This window comes from Pinus tabuliformis, chromosome 4_1 (genome assembly GCF_031772625.1).
Source record: "Pinus tabuliformis cultivar Carrire ecotype Pingquan chromosome 4_1, CPIR1, whole genome shotgun sequence".
In the NCBI taxonomy this organism is placed as follows: Eukaryota; Viridiplantae; Streptophyta; class Pinopsida; order Pinales; family Pinaceae; genus Pinus; species Pinus tabuliformis.
Genome location: NC_142303.1, coordinates 583,027,706 through 583,051,054, shown reverse-complemented (window position 1 = coordinate 583,051,054; position 23,349 = coordinate 583,027,706). Strand labels below are relative to the sequence as shown.

Genomic DNA, 23,349 nt, shown 5'->3' with positions numbered 1-23,349 from the left:
AAGAAAGAATCAAAGTTAATCTCCATTCTCTATTATTCCTTATTCATTATTCCAATGAAGAGAGAGCACTCTCCTATATACATGAGGAAGATAACCTTTCCATAATTACATTCAAATATTCTCTCAAGCACTCTCAACTAGTTTCCCATTATTACAAGATATCATCGCACAAATCTCTCAAACATGATCCCACAAATCTCTCATATCTTGGATAAGATATGTCTTCATGATTTTCTCCTTAGGATAAGATATGCTTCCATGATTTTCTCGATATGCCTTCATATCTTCTCCTTAGGATAAGATATGCTTCCATGATTTTCTCGATATGCCTTCATGATCTTCTCCTTAGGATAAGATATGCTTCCATGATTTTCTCCATAGAAAAAGACTTGCATAATTATCTCCTTGATATGGTGGAGGAGATATTAATTCTTCACATATTTCCTACATCACAAAACTCACATATTCTTGAGATATATATATAAAAATATGTACATTTTCTAATAATTAATCATAAATTCACTTATAATACAAAAATGAATAAAATGGAAAATAAGAAGGTGAAACCCAAGTGTATGTAGGAAAGTGATATGATAACATGTTAATGGGATGATGAAATGTAAGGAAAAAGGTGGATGAAAATACGACATTTCTGAGTCCCAACATCCTCCCCAACTGAACTTGTTGCATGTCCTCATGCAACCATGCATGGGTATCTTTTAAGAACATTTGGCATATTGAACTTTGGCTTTACATGATGATGTCTTAAATGTTTCCAGGATATGTGAGAGATATTGGTAACAATTTACATTTTCTTATGGTTGGTTCTTGTGTGACAACCATGAATATGGTTGGTTCTTGTGTGACAACCATGAATACAAAGAATGTTGGTTCTTGTGTTAACAACATTCATTTCATTTTCTGTTCTCTTTTCTTCAATAATGTAAACATTCACTGGAAATCATAATGTGCATAAGAAAGCCCTTTTTGTAATATGAATAAAGCATGCCAATATTGCGTATGAAACAAAGTGCAACAAAGTATCATTGGAAAATAAATGTTGGTGAATGGTAAATGGAGTGATAGTGGTGAAGAAATGGAATCATGGAAGTGAATATGTAGTGAATGTAGTTCCCCCCCCCTCAACTGAATTGGTTGCATGTCCGCATGCAACTTAACATGGCGCATGAAAGGAAATGTAGCATGGTGAGGGAATTTTCCAAAATATTCAAGTTAGCATATAAGCAATTGCATGATTAAAGATTAGAAAACAACATACCTCTACTTACCCAAGAATGATGAAGTATGCAATAGGAATGTAGCTGCTGCTGCTGCTGGATCAGGAAAATGTGACTGATGTAACTGGATCCTGGAGAATGAAGGAATCTGAACTGCTGATGCTGAATCATGGAAAATGTGACTGATGTAACTGGATCCTGGAGAATGAAGGAATCTGAACTGCTGATGCTGAATCATGGAAAAGATAAATGCTGAGAGTGGTACTGTGGTACTCTCATAGATCAGAATGCATGCTGCTGTGACTGCTGAGGGAGTCATGAAAAAGTGTATAGTCTTCACCCGCTACAAACCCGATGGTACAATTCTAAACATGCGAATGAATGTGTCGATGTCGAGCATGAATAGAAATCATTGGATTACCAGCCATTGATGTATGCCGTTAACCAATGCGAGGCAACTCACCATTGATGTCAATGAGTGCCAAGGTACCGGAGTACATCTTGCGAAGTGCGAATGGATGTGTCGAGGTCGAGCCACTTGCAAGATCTGATGATCAAGGGACATTGATGTATTCCCATGATCGCCAGCGAGAGAGCTTGCCATTAAGGCATGCAAGCCTCTAGGTACTCAAAATGAACTCTAGTCTATTTCCCAGATAAGGTGCTGGTGTCGATGGGGCAAGACTTGTTGAAAGGTGGGCCTTAAGGAATCCCACATCAGTCAACGCGAGTTTGTACAAAAAAATTTGGTAGGACTATAAATAGAAAGAACTCACGGACAAGCAGTGTGGATCAGCATGGCTAGGAAATCAAGGTAATGTGATCATGGAAAGGGAATGAGTTTTATTCAAAAGGCAAACTGAAAAGGATAAATGGATGTATGCGATTCAGAAAAATAGGCGTGCATGAAGTTGTGAAAGATAAAGAAATGGAAGATGGGCTGCAATACAAGGAAGGTCTAGGCGTTTGGAAGGAAAAAGGTGTGTAGTGGAAAATGTCATGATATGCGCAGTGACGAATTAGTTCCTTTAAGCGTCCAATGATGCATGTTTCATTGTGATTTCGAAAAATCACTTTGCATACTCTGAAAAACTTAGCACCATTCCTGCATAAAAATTGTCATTTTCATGTGCCATCTCCATCGATCATTCCTGTATGAAGTGACTTCAAAAACAAATTAGCTCATTTTCAAGAATTTATGAAATGTCCATTTCACTTGTTAGTATATACATCCTAACTCTTGCCCACAAATTCACAAAAATATCCAACATACTTTGATTTCCCCCCAACTAGAAATATTGCATGTCCCCATGCAATGTATTCATTGATTTTGCAATATTTTTTCAAAATGTTTTTATTAGTTTGCAGGAAAATTGATTTAAAACATTTGAAAAGGCTTTTGTATCTTTTTGGGGAAGTAGTTGGTGTTATGAAGTTTGATGTAAATGAATGAGGGCAAATTATTATTTATTATTTATTTTTTCTTTTTATTATAATATTTTTATTTATTTATTTTATTTATTTTTATTTTTTTGTTGTTACAGAACTTATAATAATCAGTGCACTTTATGTAGGAAATAACAAATCAATAGGATCCGAGATGGATAGGCAATGGAAAAAACCAAGCTTGCCAAAATAATAGATATTCTTAAAATGAATAACAGAAACAAGATGTATCTAAAAATTTATTGAGAATAACAGCATGGTATGATTTAATCAGTGGCAAAAAGCTTCCAAAGATCACAACAGAAAAACGATCTGGTAGCATAATCCCGTGTGTTCGGACATAACTTGCTTCGTATGTGCAGATCAACCAATTAACATCTTATTATCCTCTAAGAATTTGTATGTTGGAACCTCAAGGTTATAAGGTGCAGGACCCTTCCTAATTCGGCCAGATATGTCATAATGAGATCCGTGACAAGGACAGAACCAACCTCCATAATCCCCAGCATTTGGCAAAGGAACACAACCAAGGTGGGTACAAACACCAATTACAACGAGCCACTCTGGATTTTGAACCCTTTCTGAATCTTGCTGAGGATCACGCAGAGAATTAACATTCACACTGTTTGCCAACTGGATGTCATCTTCTGTGCGTCTCCTAATGAAAACAGGCTTTCCACGCCACTTGACTGTGACAGTACTGCCAGCCTCAATACTGGATAAATCCACTTCAAGAGATGCCATTGCAAGAACATCCTTACTTGCAGACATGCTCAAAATAAATTTCAAAACCAGCAACCGGATAAAGGAAGCATATACAAATCTTCCACCCGTCAAAACGAAGTAGGTGAATGCTCTCTTACTGGGATCCCCAGGGGCAAAACGCTCATGATTAGATTCATCATACTCTATTTTCGATGTTGGGTTTTTAACTGCTGCAATAGTGGCAGGTATATCCGAGAATCCTTCAAATGGCTGCCATGTGCTTGTTTGGGCTTGAGGGCATCGCTTTGTGAGACTGAGGACGCTGCAACCATGGGCAGCGCTCAGGAAATGGCTGTTGCAGAGGCCATTGAATGGTTTGCAGGTCATTGCAGGTCGGAGTAAGGGGATGGCCGTGACACGAGAAAGTTATTAGGTTGTGCCTTGCCATATGGGTAGAGCATGCAGAAGTTGGGTGCCACCAAATTTTTGGATTGAAGATGAGATTTTGACAATATGGCTTTATCACGCTGAAGTGGAAACCTGAATGGGTTTTAGGATCCAAGATTGCTGATAGCAGAAATATGTAATGTGGAAAAGCACAGATGTACAAAACCGTTTTTATTCACGCAGTTAGCAAAATAGGGCTCTGAAGAACCACGATTTCCTCTTAGACCGTGAGGAATTTAAGCAAACAATTTCTGGGTTTTATAATTCATTCTATTAGGGAAAAAACCCATGTCTTCTTTTTTCTAAATTTGTCCTGGTTTGATCACAAACCGCTTTTGAAAACTGACGTTTGCAGGGATTGCGTATGGATGGCCTGTCAAATCCAACAAAATTCAATTGGCTTTGCCAAGCCTGTGGCTTGACTAACCAGAATCAGAAGGTGTTCATTGCCATAAGATTCATGCATTTAACTGGAAAACCCAGCGATTGGATCCCTGGCATCTTGGGCTTGGGTTCTGGGTGAGGATGATGTGTATTCTTTGGACTTGGTGGATGAGAACTGAATTTAAGAACCAAGAACTTAAAGCAGGGAATAAAAACAAAATACAGTACAACCAAGATGAAGAGCGCTGCAACCAGCGAGCCAAGCATCAGTGCATCTGAAGTCAAAGAATTTTTTTTTTTTTTTTTAATTTTTATTTTATTTTATTTTATTTTGTTATTATTAACAGTCTAGAAAATGAAATTAATCCTATCTTTTAAAAACAAAAATGGTTAGTTTGAAATTTTCTTTTTAACAAATGGACACAAAAATTTGCATATTGAAAGATATTTTCGATGAAGCATATTGCAAAACATTTATTTATTCCTGAAATCATCCCTATTTTCTGATCCTCAAGATCGTACAAAGACGCAGGAGGAGAGCATACTTATTCTAAGCAAAACTGAAACCTATTTTCTGATCCTCGAGATCGTACAAAGACGCAGGAGGAGAGCATACTTATTCTAAGTAAAAGCAAAACTGAAAATGAAAGCAAAAACTGAAACTGAAAGCCTACCTACTCTATACTAATTAGAATTTACAAATTAGTTACGTGTAGTTAAACTTCCAATGAAGCCATTCACGTAGCATACTTAGCAACAATAGATTCAATAGCAATTTGTCAAATGAAAAATGACAATATTCGAGAGTGGATGAGTCTAGTTGTTGTAACTGCAAATTAACTAAAAAGTTAAAAGATAAATCTAATCTAGTACTTACCTGGAACCATTGTTCGATGAAGCTTTGATAAGCACAGTTACTCTCACTCCGATCATGCTGTAACTTTTGTTCTTCTTCTCCAATTTGCTGCTCTTCTTCCTTGATCTCCTGTTTGAATGGTTGTTCGCCATCAGATACGCAGGATTTTTCAGACGTTGAGTCTTCATTTATTTCTTGGGGAGTAGTTGAACCTTTAATTCTTGTCAAGATCTCCTCTTCCAAGGAAGAAGAGATCCCGACTTCTGCTAGGATCTGAGTGAGTAGTTCCAAGTTGAAACTCATTGTTAAGTCATGTTGAAAAAACAAAAAAAAATCAGCACACTAAAAATTGAATTAAAAACAAAAGGGATCACAGAAATAATCTTGAATTCAATACTCAATTAAACCCTCTTACAAGGACTGCTCATTAATTGAGTAATTGAATGCTTCAATTATAACCATGAACCATGAATTCATCACACATTCTTCACAGTTGCGAAAATCAAACACACCTGCAGAAATTGAAATTCACACTTGCATAAATGTAAACACGCCCTACATGCCCTGATCCATAAGAGGTCGAGCCCATTACGGTATCTCGAATGCGATGCGTAGGTTGTTCCCCACGTCTTACCGCATTTAACACCTCGGAGTTAGGAACATGTCTAAACACACTTGCAGAAAAATCAAACTAAACTTCAATCCATCGTGCCTCCCCGGCAACGGCGCCAAAATGTTGGGTGAAACTATGTTCGTTTAGTTCCGTTGTAGTACTTACCCAACTATTTAATTTATCAATCCAAGGTCCGTAGACTTACGAGACACATGCACTGTATATGCAGGACTGAAGTGGAACTAATCTAATCTAATCTAATCTAAATTACTGAAATCAAATTAAAGCATTGAAACACTAACTAGGAAAGCATGAAATTGCATAAAGGAAAATGAATACAACATGTGAAGAAGTGAATGGCAAACAACAGATATGAGCTCATGACAATAAAACTATGTCAAACTATATTACAATAACTAAATTACAAATCAAGAAAGAATCAAATTTAATCTCCATTCTCTATTATTCCTTATTCATTATTCCAATGAAGAGAGAGCACTCTCTTATATACATGAGGAAGATAACTTTTCCATAATTACATTCAAATATTCTCTCAAGCACTCTCAACTAGTTTCCCATTATTACAAGATATCATCGCACAAATCTCTCAAACATGATCCCACAAATCTCTCATATCTTGGATAAGATATGTCTTCATGATTTTCTCCTTAGGATAAGATATGCTTCCATGATTTTCTCGATATGCCTTCATGATCTTCTCCTTAGGATAAGATATGCTTCCATGATTTTCTCGATATGCCTTCATGATCTTCTCCTTAGGATAAGATATGCTTCCATGATTTTCTCCATAGAAAAAGACTTGCATAATTATCTCCTTGATATGGTGGAGGAGATATTAATTCTTCACATATTTTCTACATCACAAAACTCACATATTCTTGAGATATATATATAAAAATATGTACATTTTCTAATAATTAATCATAAATTCACTTATAATACAAAAATGAATAAAATGGAAAATAAGAAGGTGAAACCCAAGTGTATGTAGGAAAGTGATATGATAACATGTTAATGGGATGATGAAATGTAAGGAAAAAGGTGGATGAAAATACGACATTTCTGAGTCCCAACAGGGAGTCACTTTGGTGGTGGCATGATAGTTGGTGTTATACCACCATTCATCTAGAGGCAACCACTGTACCCATAGATGTTGCTTTTTTGAAGTGAAACACCTAAGGTAGGTTTCTAGACATTTGTTGACGGCTTCAGTTTGACCATCCGCTTGTGGATGATAGAAAGTACTGAGTTTTAGTTGGGTGCCTTGTAGCCTGAAGAGTTCCTGCCAAAAATTACTGGTGAAGATCGGGTCACGATCAGACACAATAGAAGTGGGTATGCCATGCAATTTGAAGATCTGATCCATGAAAGATTGAGCGACCAAAGTCGGTGTAAACGGGTGGGGTAGGGCGCAGAAATGAGCATACTTAGAAAGTCGGTCCACAACCACCATGATGACTGACTTGTTTCCTAACTTTGGAAGACCTGTAATGAAATCCATAGAAACCTCTGTCCATATAATGTCGGGATGGGAAATGGTTGTAATGTGCCTGGTGCTTTGATTGTCTCCCCTTTGTGGCATTGACAGACATCGCATTCCGCTACAAAAGTACAGATGTCCTTTTTCATGCCTGTCCAAAAAAATGATCTTCTAGTGCGAGCATATGTCTTCTGAAAGCCTGAATGTCCTGCAATGGGGGATGAGTGCAATTCTGCCAAAATGCGGCTTTTGAGGGTGGATGTTGGTGATATTACGACTTTGTCCTTGTAGCGAAGAATCTCATCTTGCCACGAGTAGCCCTTGGTGGAATTTGGATCCGCCTGCAATTGAGTAATGAGTTGGGAGAGCCAGGGATGTGAAAAGCATTCCCTGCGAACCTCTTCAATCCATTCTGGAATGGGAAGGGAAATTGTGAGCAGGGTACTTTCCTCCTCAAATTAGCGAGATAATGCATCTTCTACACTATTTTCGCGCTCTTTCTTTTAAATGATCTGATAATCATATCCCAGCATTTTGGCGAGCCATTTATTTTGTTGTGGGGAGGATAGGCGTTGCTCCAAAAAATATTTAAGACTGTGATGGTCTGTGCGGATTTGGAAATGCCGCCCCAGTAAGTAAGGTCGCCAAGTATCTACTGCATGTAAGATGGCCATCATTTCCTTCTCATAGGTAGATTGTCCCATATTTTTCCCACTTAGTTGTTGGCTTGTGAAGGCCAAGGGTCAGCCTTCCTGCATTAAGACCGCCCCAAAACCCGTACCCGAAGCATCACATTCAATGACAAAAGATTTGGTGAAATCAGGTAGTGCTAAGACTGGAGAGGAACACATGGCATTTTTGAGAGCTGTAAATGCCTGTTGTGCATCATCATTCCAGAAGAATGAATTTTTCTTGAGGAGTTGAGTGAGGGGCTTCGCAATGCGACCATAATTGCGAACAAATTTGCGATAATAGCCTGTGAGACCCAAAAATCCTCTCAGGCTCTTCAAGGTCTTAGGTTGAGGCCAATCCTGCATTGCCTGGATCTTTTTGGGGTCCACCTTGACACCTTCACACCCCATAATGTGGCCCAAATACTAAACTTCTTCCATGCCAAAAGAACATTTGGACATCTTAACAAATAATTTATGCTTGCGGAGCAGTTGCAAGAGCAGATCTACATGCTGAAGATGTGCGGCCCAAGTGCAACTATAGATGAGGATGTCATCGAAGAAGACAAGGACAAATTTCCTAAGATATGGTTTGAGAAGGTGGTTCATAAGGCTCTGAAAAGTAGACGGGGCATTACAAAGACCGAATGGCATGACCAGGAACTCATAATGGCCTTCATGAGTTCTGAAAGCAGTCTTTGGAATGTCAACTTCCTTCATGCGAATTTGGTGGTAGCCTGAGCGAAGATCCAACTTAGTGAAGAATTGAGCCCCATTGAGTTCATCCAGCAAATCATCAACAACCGGGATGGGAAATTTATCTTTGACTGTCAACTTATTGAGGGCCCTGAAGTCTGGACACATTCGCCATTCCCCATCTTTCTTGAGCACCATGACCACCGGTGATGAATAAGGACTAATGCTAGGACGAATGACACCTGCTTCCAAAAGTTCCTTGATTATTTTTTCTATTTCATTCTTTTGGGTGAACGGATATCTGTATGGGCACACATTTGGTGGTTGGGCCCCTGGAACCAAGGTGATGCTATGATCATGTTCCCCTCGCGAAGGTGGAAGCTCATGAGGCTTGTCAAAGACTGGCAGATGGTTATTTAAAATCTGTTGCATCTTTGGATGAATCTACAGAGAATTGGGTTCGACGGCCTGGATGGCATTAAATTGAGCTATAACTCCATGATGGCCCTTTTTTAGCAATTTTTCCATCCTATGTGAGCTGAGGATAGAGGGAGCTCCCACCTGGAGTCCACGGAGGGTATGTGTGGAGTTGTTCTACTTAAAGCTCATATATAACTCTTGGAAATCCATTGTGATTGGCCCAAGAGTGCGAAGCCATTCAGCATCGAGGACAATGTAGCACCCTCCCATATGTATGGCAAACATGTGGGTCTTCAACTGATAATCCCCCATTTGAAGTTTAACATTTTCACAGCGGCCTTCACATTTCATTGTTCCCCCATCCGCAATTTGGACTTGGAAGTTAGAAACGGCTCATACAAAACAATGCACTTCTTCCGCGACTTTTTGATGAATGAAATTATGTGTACTTCCACTATCAATCAAGACTACTACTGGGTGATGTTTAATAAAACCTCTGATTTTGAGAGTTTGAGGTGAAGAAATCCCTGCCAAAGCATGCAGCAAAATAACTGGTTCGTTTGGGACATTGTCCTTCTAGTTGTCCTCTTCTACCTCCTCCGGTTCCTCAAGTGGTGGGGCTTCCTCCGATGAACTGTAATCAGTGGCATCAATTTGAAAAAATTTGGGCTCCTTGCATTTATGACCTGGGGAGTATTTTTCATCACAGTAGTAACATAATCCCTGCTTTCTTCTTTCGGCCATTTCTGCAGGTGACACCTTTTGAACCTTAAGTGTTTGAGTCGTGCTGTGAGCTTTTGGCGGTGAAATTTGGGTAAATGGACTGGGTTGCTAACGCACATTCCACGTTATGAGCTACCTTGCAAGCCTCTGACCATGTGGGAGGGTGGTGTAGTCGGACGTGGGCTTGTATGGCCTCTTTAAGACCGCTGATAAAACATTCCGTGTAGAACGCATCTGGGAGATCCCTAGTGCGGAAAGCTAAGGCTTCAAAGGCTGTAACATATTCATCCACTGTGCCAATCTGTCGGAGCTTAGTGAGACGACCCGAAAAAGCAGATTCTTGGTCAAAGCGCTCTGTAAGAGCTTTTTTGAAGGTGGCCCAAGTCATAAAACTTCCATTGCAACGTTGATGCCATTCCCACCATTACCATCTTTCATTGTCCAAGTACATACTCCCCACCATAAGCTGAGTCTCATTATCTAAGATGTTATTCATATTGAAATACTGCTCCATTTGTGCTACCCATGCGGCTGGGTGAGAACCATCAAATTTATGCATATCCAGCTTGGGAGGTCGCGGACGGGATTGTTGGCGGGTGCCCCAGAGGTGAAGAGAGTGGCTAGACTCACCCTCACTGTGTCCATTGCCAATATATGCCTCCTCGCGGGCTTCCTCCTCGCCCTTAGAGAGTGCGTCAGTTAGTTTGTCAAGCTGAGCTTGGATGGCTTGCAAGGATTGTTCAAGTTTTTCGATCTTCTCATTGGCCATAACTTGAGCTCTAGTTTCTACCATGCACAGATCTGATGTACTTGAAATTTGGGACCACCCGAATTTTTTTCCACTAACAATTGAATGGTACCACCTTGCTCAGCTCGTCGTCCTAATTCTTATGGGCTAGATCACCAATAAGTGCCCCGGGGGGTCTCAGACATTTTTTTTTTTTTTGATTCCTTGCTTAGGAATACTGTAGTTGCCGAATCCTCAAAATGTCAATGCTGCCAAAAGTCTTGCGAAAATCACGCCCCGATATAGGAACCCCACACAACTACTCAGATCTGGTGGATCTGAGAGATCTGAATCGCTGATCGGATAGCTCTGATCGGTGGACAGATTGCTACTGCGGATCTGATGGATCTAATAGATCGAAAAGGCTGGTTTGCTAACTTGGAACTGCAGGACTGATGTCTGCTACTGCTACAAACCCCCTTGTGATATCTGATCTGGCAGAGATTATGTGTGATCCCAAGATAGAAAAGGGAACTATGGTCTCGAGGAGTGTCAGGTGCTACAGATTGCAATATACATAAGGGTCTGATAGTAGTACTTGGCCCAATGTTTCAGGGCTCTAACTAAGGAGGATCAACCATACCCTTAGCCATACAACCCGACTACCCTATCGTACGAGCGAGTAATCTCTCCGAGTGTTGTTCTCGGTGTACTGTAGCAGCAAGACGGCCGACAGTTTATCTATGGTGAGGTTTCAAAGGAGCTAGGGGGCTTCCAATATACCCAGAGGGTACTTGGAAGACAGTTCGTGCGTAGTTATGTCTAATGCGCTACTCCTCGAAGGGGTACCCACAGGGGTTACAAGGGAGTCCAACAAGCGTGACCACCTCTTGTATTTCCTACGTGCATGCCTCCCCAAATCCGCAGGTTTATGTGCTCAACGACAGATCCCATGGTTTAAAGATGCCGGAACACGTCTCTAGCCAAAAAAAAATCTGCGAAGAAATGGAGATCCCACCTACCCTGGAAAGTGCTCTGATACCACTTGTTATGCTCTTAACCTGCAAGACGATTACCAGAACACCAAATATGCGAAGAAATATACTTAGAACATCAAATAGTGAGAAACAAGAGCAAGCATTTTATTATTCAGAAAGCAATGTTCACTTGCCTCTTCGAGGGGGCAACCTCCAATAGTACAGAGCTCGATTACAAAATAAGACACGATGCTCCTCGCAGGGAGTCTCTATCCTTTATATATGACTCATACACGCAATACCATGGATTAATACCATGGTTCTTATTAATACCATCTATCTAATACCATGGCCCATTTGCAACTAACTGTGGTCCTGTCATTAATTGCGGGTTAACCACTTACAATTATTAATATGGGCTTTATTGACTCCTTACTTAACTATAACTATGACTTGATCCTACTACATAAATAAGGGGGTTAGGGTGGGACCCTAACACTTATAATCAAGCTAGATATGGCTAATGCTTTTGACAGGGTCAGCCATCCATATCTAATGGCTGTCCTCCAGAAACTTAGTTTCTCAAGAGAAATAAGGGAAGTCATACAGGCATGCATTTCTACTCCTTGGATTGCCCCCCTTATAAATGGAAGGCCCAATGACTTCTTCCAAAGCACAAGAGGCCTTAGGCAAGGTTGTCCTCTCTCTCCCTTCCTATATATTATAATGGCGGAAACTTTAAGTAGGGTTTTGGAAAACCAAAGAAAGGAAAGAAGCATCACAGGGATCAGAATAGCAAAAGGAGTTAAAACAATAAACCACTCACTTTTTGCTGATGATACATTGCTGCTGGGAGGGGCTTCAACAATAATAGCAAGGAGGTTCAAAAAAGTTCTGGATGATTTCTTACAGGTATCAGGTGGGCTATTAAACAATGCAAAATGCAGGATATATGGATGGAATACCCCCCCAAGAACTATGCAAAGGATCTCACAAATCTTAGACATCCCTGTACAGGAAAAATGGACACACTTCTTCTATCTGGGACTTCCAATCTCAAAAGAGAACATGAAGACAGAAATATGGACTAAACAAATTGAAAAAATGAAAAAAAAAATACAAAGCTGGGGTATGATGTGGTTGAATATGGCAAGAAGGGTAATACTAATCAAAGCACTCCTTGCAGCACTACCTATCTACCAATATGCAATAATCATGGCTCCAACAAGTGCACACAAACAAATGGAGTTAATCTTAAGAAGTTTCTTGTGGCAGGGGGGGAAGCAAGAAAACAAAAAATTTAGCCTGGTTAGGTGGGAGCAAGTAGTTCTTCCTTATGAACAAGGAGGACTATCAATACGGATACCTGGGCTCATGAATGCAACACTGGGAATGAAAATAATATGGAGACTAATTACAAGAAAAGAGAGTTGGTGGAAAAAGACTCTTTTATCAAAATATATGGATGGCACCAGGGAAAGATTGCTTAAGGGAAATATCCCAATAAGACAATGTACCCAAGTTTGGAAGCTGGTTAAAAAAACAATTCCATTAATGAGTAGATACATTTCTAAAATCCCAGGCAATGGAAAAACAATTTCAATCTGGGAGGACAAAATCATGGGAAAAGAACCACTTCAGACCCATCCAAAAATTGAAGACATACAAGAGTGGATGAAAGGTAAAGGTTTTAACACTTTACACTCAATCTCTTTATGGAACCAAAAGGAGTGGCAAGACTGGAAAATCTCAGCAATTCCGGCAGACCTGGAAGGGCAATGGAGCAAAATTAGGCAGCTCTTAAAAGGGGCAGCACCAATCCATCTTGATGAGGAAGATGAATATCTCTGGGACCCAAGCGGTGGACATTATACAGTTAGGACTAGATACAAAATCCTTCAAGAACAACCAAATCAACAAGAGTGGGATTCTTGGAAAATAGCATGGAAATCAGAAAGCTTGCCTAAGATAAAAATGTTCATCTGGACTCTTTTAAAAGGGAGAATTTTGACCAGTGAAAACTTAAGAAAAAAAGGCTTTCAAGGTCCAACACGATGCCCATTATGCATGCAGGCTGAAGAAAATATTCAGCATCTTTTCCAAGAATGTATCTTCGCCAAAGAATGTTGGCAGCAGCTGATAAGTCCTATGGAAATAAGAATAAATTTTGAAAAGCCCTTGCCAGATTTTCTTCAGACCTTTGAGAAAGCCTACCCATACACAACAAAGAAAAAAGCCACAATTCAGAGGATATGGAAATGTATTCCAGTGGTTCTATGTTGGCAAATTTGGTTGACAAGAAACAAGTGCATTTTCAAAAATCAAATTCCAAGGATAGGGAAGACCCTTTCAAAAACTTGGGGTCTAACCTCTGAAATACTCAATGTCAAAGGAACAACTCCAACAGACAATCAAATCCTTCAACAGGAAGAGCGGGATTGGCTAAGCAAAGCCATAATAAATAATAATGGGCAAAGAGGACAGAGGAAGACAAGCACAGGAGGTATATGGAAAATAAGAATGAGTGAAGAGGAACTGACAAACTGGAGGAAAAATCAAAATAGATATTGTCTATACTTTGATGGGGCTTCAAAGCATAATCCGGGAAAGGCAGGGGCAGGAGGAATAATCCTCGATCCTGATGGGAAAGAAAATGTCACTTATGAATGGGGCTTGGGACAAATTTCAAATAACAAGGCAGAAGCATACAGTTTGTTGATGGGAACAAGAATAATTAAAAAAAGAAAAATCCAAAATCCCATCATAATAGGAGACTCAGCCATAATAATAGAGGCAATGGTAAGAAACAAAAAACCAAGCAATGAGCACATGAACAGAATCTTTAGAAGAATCAGGAAGAACTTGGAAGGCTCTGGCGATGTAATCTACAAACATGTCTTGAGAATTCACAATCAACAGGCAGATTACTTTGCAAACCAAGCAGTGAAAAAAAATGAAGGGCTTGTTCGTGAAAACCAGGAGGAATACCATAGCTCAGTTCCTTAATAACCAACAAAAGCCTTATGTTTAAAGCTAACCAAATCCAAAGGAAAATCACAATGAGAAAAGCAATAAATAAAAAAACAACAGTTACAAATCAACAAAGGACACAACACTGCAGCAACAACCAGGAAAACATGGGAAAGCAAAGGAAAAAGCATGAAACTCCAGGCTCTCGCACGAGCAACAGCAGGAAAGAAGGCACGGATCCAAGTCACAAGAACTACATTGTAATCTATCTCATCGAAGGCAGGTTTCGGGCTGAGATAAAGCACAATAAGAATAGAGGGTACATTCATAAAAATTGCAGCAACAATCTCAGCGAGGAAATCCCCATTTTTCATGTTATTATAGTGATTCTTTGGTCTCCAAGATCCCCCCTGTCCTATCTAATAGCCAGCAGTGTTTCCTATTCACAGCGTGCAGACTTCATCTTAAGCCCCCACCCTTCTATTTACCCACGCCTCATCCGGACTTCAAAAAATCTTTCATTTGCATCTATTAATACCGTCGGGCCCGCACTCCAAAACCTTTTCCATAGTGTTGCTCCCCCCTTTCCGATCAAATCAGGACCGTTGATCAGGAGCTCGATCTGACGGTCATTGTTTAGCCTGTCCATCCAAATCTGCGCGAACCACCCACACTGTCGATCTGTACACATAGGATCAGACAACTCTCACCGATTTCAGGTGGTCAACAAGCACGGAGATTACCCGCCTGAAAAGTGGTTTTCTCTCTCTCCTCTGATGCTACGTGTCACCCGATCAATGGAATCGGGCGACCCCTCCCTTTTACCACTTATGGTTTTTAACCTGCCCGATATACCACCTCCGCGTTTAATCCCGCCCTTTTGCTCGGTTAACTTGCGGACTTGTTCGTGCCCGATGACCGTCGATCTCAGCCATCGACGGTTGCGACGGATCCTCCAGCCTCCTCTTCCATCAGCGCCTCTGGTTTATCCCCTCCGCACAACCTCTAATCCCAACCTCTGCGATTTAACCTTGGCTGCTAATCTTCTGACAACCTCGTCCGTTGACACATCCAACGGTTCCCGTTTATGCAAAAAGGAAAGTGGACATCAGCAGCAAAAGAAGAAGCATCTCAGGCAACACAAAATCAAAGATATACAGCAAAATCCGGAGCAGAAAGCAGAGACATGGGAAGAACAAGCATACAAATCACATGGTATCCAACCCAATAAAGGAGAGAACTCTTCGAACAACGAAGGAGAGAACTTGGACAATTTTGACAAGAAGAACCAGTCAAATCAGGAGCATTCAGTCTTTAAGCCTTGAAAATCTGTCACAGAGCTCATGACTTGTAAATTTTTATTTCTAGTAGGTCAGTTCGTTAGACAGTACACTAGAATTCACATAAAAACTCATGAAGTCTTGAATACAAGCCTAGGAGAAGAGACTGTGTTCCTATCTCATGGCTTAGAGGTTTTTCATGATATAGTCTTTGTAATAGGAGCTTGCTCCATCAAAGCTTTTGGTAATATATAAACTACCCAACCTTGTTAATATATATATATATATATATATATATATATATATATATATATATATATATATATATATATATATATATATTATAGTAGTTTAAGTACCATATATAATATATCTTAATAATATTGTTAATGACCATTTAGATTTCATAAAATTCATTTTGGGATATATATTTTAATATTTATAATATATTTAATGAATTAATACATTATAAAAATTAAGTATTGGGGTTTTTGCAGTGCATTATATTAGATATCATTTTGGGATTCAACTGCGTTAAGTAAGCCATTCATCTATGACCATTTCCATGAGAGGTAGTCATAACTGACTAATTTCTCATGATTTTTGAATGGTCCACTTAGTACTCATTGCATCTGGTGATGCTCACAGGGGTAAAGAAGTGGGATTGTGGGGATCAGGATCATTGTGTTGTTCAATGTTACTATTACTTGGTCAAGTATTCTTAGTGTTTGCTTTTTTGTTACTTCTTCTATTATTGAATCTTTTCTAATGCAACCCTCATATGCTTCTTGATTGTGTTTTTATTTTTCTAACTTAGTGATAATTATTTCCTTAGCTTTCTTAAAATTTGACAAAACAAATTTAATCTTACTGCACATAAATTATAGTTATCTTTTTTTTCCCTTTTATCTCTTTTTTGTTTGTGTCTACAGTAATAGCCAACTAAACCATGCTTATACTTTCATATAAACTATCTTATCATTTTATTTTATTTTTCTTTTTTTCTTTATTAGACACACTCTTACTTGCGTGACAACTTATAAATAAACTACACATCCCTTAACACTATACAAAAACTAATCTAGATTAAATGGGCAACTTTGTAAAGAGTTCCTTAATAATACTCTCTATCATAAAAATAAATAAATCTACAACCTTTAAAAACTCATAAACCATTATTAACTTTAAATAAATAATATCAAATATACAGCAACCAAATTCGCTAAACATGGAGCACCATCATCGTATCAAATATTTTATTTTCAAAATATTAAATTTCATGTGAAAATATCACAAAACATCTGAAAGCACTCATATTTTTTTGTTTCAATAAAAAGCTAGATTGATGTAAGCTGTAATCTATCACTATAACAGCACTGTAATATTTTTTTTTTGCTATGATGAAAGATCAAGGTGATTTAACGAATGACCGACCTATATTCCGGAACTAAAAATTACACTAAAATTTGTGTTGCAGGGCCATACATAGACATCACATAAACCGTGCGACTGACCGTTTCCTGTATCAAAGCCCAAATCCTGACCCTGGAAGCCTAACCTCCTGACCCTCTGAGAACAAATATGTATTACGTTACAACCACAGAGAACATGGGTTCTCTGGTAACGGGGAAGATATTTAGAAGGGGGGAATAAAAATTCATTAACAGATGTTACAGGTATTGGGATTATAGTCCTCTGTAACAACAGTATATGGGTAAGGCGGGTAGCTGCTTGGATTCAGATACACTACTTGCGGAGGATCCGACTTTTTCTCGTCTTTCTTCGCAGCTTCTGGCTTTTTCTCTTCTTTAGCAGGACCCACGCTCAGCAGCTCTGTGAATCCAAAACCAATTTTTCTCAGTTTTACCGTGAGAAGTGCAGGATCTGCTTCCCCGATGACAGTTATCTTCTTCTCCTTCATATCCACTGCAACAGATTCTACCCCTGCAATCAAATATGTTATCACTATTCAGAAAACCAAATTCATTGTAACCAGAAGGATGTTTATTGATATTTACCTTCAATCCCTGCAATCGCCTTCATAGCCTTTCTTTTGCTTCTCTCGTCTTCAATCACCAATTTCAGCACCATTTTCTGCAAATACAACACATGGAGGGTCATTATTTTCAGAAAGTGGGTTTAATAATTCAGAACGTACAGAATCTCAAAACCATTGATTCTGCTTCAACAGAGCAAAGAGTAGCCTCATACCTTCATATTTGAAAACCTTCCAAAACTATATCTGTGATCTGTATTGAAGCGAAGAAGCAGAATCGAGAGTCTTGTATTTTTTTCTTAATCCCCAGAGCTATACTCTCAGTCGACCGCCTTGTGAGGGGGATTGGAGATATACTATATATAGTTACCAAGCTTCTTCGAGGAAACTTCCGCCCTCCATAAGACATACAATATAATTGCATTTTATTATGAGACTGGAATTTAAGTGGGAGGTTATTATTAAATCTTTCTTAACCATTTTAGGCATCTTTCATTGACATATTGTTCTTTATTTGACTAAAATTTAAGTGGGGAGGTTATCATTAAATCTTTCTCAACTATTTTAGATATCTTCCATTAATATATTGCTCTTTATTTATTTTTAAAGCATTATGAATTTAAATTTATCAAATAAAATTTTGCAAAATTTTGAAGAAATTTAAGTTGCACTCCTTAAATTGTTATATTTCAAAATTTTCTATATTCAAAATTTATTTCCACCATAAAAAAAACCATCAAGAAAACAAGACAAAATTCAACCACTCCCTAACAAAACAAGATTCAACCACTCCCGATAACAGATTTCTAACGTAGGCCCTCCAACGAAATAAAATGTGGTTTACGCGATGATCCGGTGATGAGATTTCCATAGATGACGCAGTCGCTGAGAGCACGAGGAGGATTGATTCTTATAGATGTAGTTTAAAAGTTATGTTTTTTTTCTTGAAAATTATCGAAATTTTGATTATATTTTGAAAAAATTTGGTAGGGATTCTGTCCTATTTTGAAAAAATGAGGTAGGGATTTTTTTAAATCCAAGTAAAAATTGTCAAAATTCATAATTTTAAGTGCCTGAGAAGTTTTTGATGGTGCTAACATTTCCATTATCAAAACATAATTCAAACACTCCATTTATAAGATTTTAAATTTTTTTTTCCCAGATTTCAACTATTTGTAACAGCCGTTAAAATTCCCCACCTCTATAAAAATTCCCCACCTCTATAAACTGCTCCCTTATTATAAAATTTGTTAACAATAACTAAGAATCTAAAAAAACTCTAATGGGTGGACCTTAAACACCTAGAATTCTAAGCCAAAACGTAAAATATCATTACTCTTATTTTCTCGGCCGATGTTTTAAGCTCATAGCTGGACTTTGCCAACCAAGATGTTTACCTGAAGACATCTCCAAATAATTTTGATAAGACGGGCGGGCCTCTTCACTTTCGCAGAGAGGCCATTTATGCTGGAGCACGACTGGAGTTTCAAATTTATTTTGTTTTTCTCGTGAAAATTTTGAGTTTTTTATTTTTTATTTTATTTTATGTTTTGTATAGATTTATGACTATCAAATTATTTTAGGTGTATGTAAAAAATTTTATTTTATAACATTTTTACTCTGTATATTATTTTATAATAAATAAAATCTAAAAATATTTAAGATAATTTAGTTAAATGTTTATAAATATTTTAAAAACTTGTATTGGAAAACAAAGTAAAACCAATTAAGTTTGAAATGACATCCATTGGGATAGAGATCTATTTATGGTTGAAGTTGTTAGTTCATTGTGATAATTTTTTCTTATACCATAACAAATCAATAGAACAAACTAACAAAGAGTATTATTATAATATATTTACAATGAAAATATGAAATTTCTTACAATTTGTTTAAAATGTTGGTACCAATGTCAAATAATCATAGTCATGTTGATGATGTTGCAAGATTGATTGTGTTGATTAGTTGATGTGTAAAGGATGATCAAATGAAATGCAAAGATTGATTAAGTAATGTGATGTTTTTATATTGATGATTATTTTGATGGTTTTTTCAAACAAAATGAAGATATAGCACACAAGAACTAAAAAAGAAAATCAGAGAACCATGTTATGGCATCAACATAATCAACCATACAAAATCATTTATATTTTTGGTCTGTTTATAAAAGTAATGTTCCTGTCCCTCTAAGGACCAGCGTTATAATGTACCTCATCTAGTATGGGAATCACATTAGCCTAGATAGTAATGCAACCTTTCTTCAGCCAACTTGTGTTACAACAAGTTTTTCTATCCAAGCCTTGTCTTATGTGCTTGGCCATGATTCTTCGGATGTGCAAACAATACAAAGAAAACTTGTCCTAATTTGAGATAGTTGAAAATGAAGAGATAAGATGCAAATAGTCTTGGAATACCAAGAGACAACTCTTTATTTCAAATTCCTACATAGAATGCAAATAGTCAAACAACCATTTTTATAAAAGATGCATTGTTGAATGAGGATTAAATTTTTGTGAATTGAAGATTTGTATGAAAGAGCTCTTAAACAAGCCTCGTAAGGAGAAAAGAGGAAGATAAAGAGTAGCATAAGTAGAGCAGACTTGAAAAAGAGAAGTAGAGAGACAAAGCAGAAAAGAGGGCAAAAACTAATTTCATAAAAGAGACAAAGATTAGGTAACCAACGAATTTGATTTGTAATTTGTTCAGGGGATTGTAGTCTCCTTCCAAGTTATAGCTTCATAAAGAACTGGTTGGAGCTTGTTGAGGTAGGAGCCTCCTGTGGGTTGTAGCATGCAGAAAATTTGTGGGAGTTGGAGGTTCCTTGCAAGTTGAAGCTTGCAGAAGATAGCAACCTCCTTTAGGTTGGAGCCTACAGGAAATTTGATGTAATAAGGGAGTAAAAGCTTGCCTTCACATCACTTCAACCAAAACTTTGTGGTTTTCTCCCTTTATGGGTTTCCACTTATATCTAGTGTTCATGTGTTGAATGTTGAATGTTCTTGTGTGAATGCCTTTGAATTCTGTTTATATATGAAAATATCTCTCAGGTAAATGTAAAAGAAACAATTAAAAGTTGAACACATAACTTAAGCTATTAGTTGCAAACGAAAATACTTGAAAAAGGAGATTAAACTGAATTGAATAATTAAAAAGGCACCATTGCAAATTCACCCTCCCCAAATAATTGTCAAATATTTATCACAAATCTTAATACAACCCTAATTCACTTAAAAAAAACTATTGTAATTTGCACATGTTGAATTTATTTTTTTTCCAAAGGTGCTCCTACACCATGTAAATAATAAGATTAAATCCAAAAAATTTAAATAAATAATTCAAAAATTATTATTTAACTCCACACTGCACTAGATTCAAAATAACTTCTTAATATAACATGAATTTATTTACATTCATGGTATCCAATTAATCCAATAAAATTCCCATTCAACTTGAAATTAACATTTATGGAATACTATCCTTAAAATTTATAGTATTAGATTCAAAATAACTTCTTAATATAGTATGAATTTATTTATGTTCATGGAATTCCCATTCAACTTGAAATTGAAATTAACATTTATGGAATACTCTCCTTAAAAAGTATAATAAACTATATAGAAATTTAAATAAAATCAATTTCTAATTTAAAGTGAGATTGTATAATTTCAATACAATACAAAACTTTCAAAGTATCAAACCTCTAGTAAAATTAAGGTTATATTGAAGGGGTTATGATGTAACATTTGTTTTCAAATATAATGAGAAAATGGTTTTTTATAATCAATTATTTTATTTCAGCAATTTTTTTATTAAACTTTGAATTATTATCATAAAAAATAAATGATAACACACAAGGAAAATACATATTTTCTAGTGTGTTAAACAAAGATCACTATATATCACTTTGGGAGATTAAAGCAAAATGTGATATACATATAAATATAATTAATTTTAGGAAATTATGTATAAGAGATTAAAACATAATGTGAACTAATATTTTGTTTAACATTGTAAGTAAAACTTAGGTGGGAAAAACTAGTGGCAACATGGCCATCACTAACAAATCCATACAACCATTCATTATTGCCATCGATATATGGCGGTCTATGCCTGTTGGCTCAATATCAATGGGAAAAGAAAAGGAAAAGTGTCTCTTCCTTTCCTTTACATTTCTTATATGAAGTTTGGCTTTACTTTTCTTATATGAGCTAGAGGCAAGTACCTTCTCACTACTCTGGCCACATTAAAGCTCAATAGAAACATTCTATTGACTCACCATGACCCCATTTTCCAGCAATTTGATATATATAATTTTATATGATAATCGATAAATATGTTTGCTATTCTTAATATACACTAATTTAATTAGATTTCTTTTATCTTACAGAATACATGAATCCACTAGTGCATTTGATGGCATAAATTATCTTAGCTTCTAAGTAACTGTAACGGCCTTAGGATAACTTTGACTAAATTTATACTGTGACTATTTGGACCCTTGTATGAACTCCACTCTTCAATGGAATCAATAACTGATTGTGAATTCAAGAGATTATATATAAACTATTTCTTGATTCTTTGATGCAAGGATTTTGTGATACGGAAAGCACTGTGAACTCCGATGGATAACTACTTACATCTGAAACATGGAAACTTCTCAGAATAGTAAGATGAGCTCATCATCAATCATCACTCAATTCTCAGCAACAAGTGTGTAATTTCATCGCCTCTATTACTTCAATCAATTCTCTTACTTATCTCAACCATATGTGGTATTGTGGTATACCATTTTGGGGATCGAAATATGTATGACGTAATTTAATATTTAATTACTACCATGCGAACGAGAGATGACGATGACAATATGGGATACTGCAATTTGTACAATTTGTAAAGTATATGGTAAACGCTTAAAATTATATTTATTATTTCCTGTTATGATTTATGACGAATATAGTATAAATTTAAGTGTTTAAGTGACGAACTCCATATTTCATAGAAAGTATTCATTGACGTGTTATTTAAATATCTACAGGTTAAATGCGAGTTACAACAACAAAGACGTGCTACAACCAATAAAACTACATGCCTGTTCTCTAGTGCCTCTTATGACGATCCCGATACGGTTGCGTGGCAAGACTTACGTGGCAGCTGGCCTGTCCTTAGTCCTTCCTGCGCTGGCACACACCGAGGTTTGGTGAGGGTTTATGGCGCTTTCAATGCGCAGGCCGTGTGAGCATGGCGTCTATGGTATGGCTCGACCTGGGCTCATTTGCATTGTTGTTCGTCTGAGTTATGCTTCCGTTCCTCTGTGGCTCGTCTGGTTTGGCTCTGGAAGAAGATGGGTCTCTGTTGCCTGCTATCCTCTTGGTTCTTCTCTGGTTCCGGTCCTCTATCGTTTGCTAGTTATATGAATGTTTTTCGTTGGACCTGGTGGTTGCTGTACACCTGGTTTTCCGTGGAGGTCTCAGGTTTGGTTTGTCATTTTGGGTATGCCTTATTTCAACTGTCTGTGAACGATTCTTTTACAACTTGCAGGTGATGTTTTCTAACTAGGTTTTGGTCGCATTTCACAGGCCCTCCGCCTGTTACTCTCGTCGATGGCTTGGCTACTTATTTGACAGGTAAAAACCCTGTTTCGATTCCACTGTTTCGCCTTCCTGTAGTTTTTATTAACGACCTTGCTCCTGGTGAGCAGG

The 23,349-nt window shown here is 37.4% G+C and overlaps 2 protein-coding genes across 3 annotated transcripts; both read right to left on the bottom strand.

Moving 5' to 3' along the window:
- Positions 1-2,850: 2,850 nt before the first annotated feature.
- LOC149177295 (cytochrome b-c1 complex subunit Rieske-4, mitochondrial-like) lies at positions 2,851-3,776 on the bottom strand. The gene has a single exon (XM_089421713.1). It carries the CDS (start codon positions 3,774-3,776, stop codon positions 3,048-3,050), a length of 729 nt encoding a protein of 242 aa, XP_089277839.1. The 3' UTR covers positions 2,851-3,047.
- A 13,513-nt stretch (positions 3,777-17,289) lies between these two features.
- LOC149177294 (heavy metal-associated isoprenylated plant protein 39-like) lies at positions 17,290-17,993 on the bottom strand. Of its 2 annotated transcripts, XM_089423373.1 has the most exons (3): positions 17,866-17,993; positions 17,673-17,748; positions 17,290-17,598 (listed from the first exon to the last, which is right to left on the bottom strand). In XM_089423373.1, the coding sequence occupies exons 1-3, from the start codon at positions 17,869-17,871 to the stop codon at positions 17,315-17,317; spliced, it is 366 nt and encodes a 121-aa protein (XP_089279499.1). In that variant the 5' UTR covers positions 17,872-17,993; the 3' UTR covers positions 17,290-17,314. The 2 variants fall into 2 exon arrangements, with proteins under 2 accessions (XP_089279499.1, XP_089279497.1); XM_089423371.1 differs by lacking the exon at positions 17,866-17,993 and having other exon boundaries at positions 17,673-17,775.
- Positions 17,994-23,349: the final 5,356 nt, after the last annotated feature.

What these genes read in the sequence shown, in the direction of transcription:
- LOC149177295 (XM_089421713.1), bottom strand. Translation starts at nt 3,776, where the DNA reads ATGACCTGCAAACCATTCAATGGCCTCTGCAACAGCCATTTCCTGAGC.
- LOC149177294 (XM_089423371.1), bottom strand. Translation starts at nt 17,775, where the DNA reads ATGACCCTCCATGTGTTGTATTTGCAGAAAATGGTGCTGAAATTGGTG. An exon ending in GGCGATTGCAGGGATTGAAG is followed by an intron (nt 17,599 to 17,672) that starts GTAAATATCAAT and finishes ATTTGATTGCAG; the next exon opens with GGGTAGAATCTGTTGCAGTG.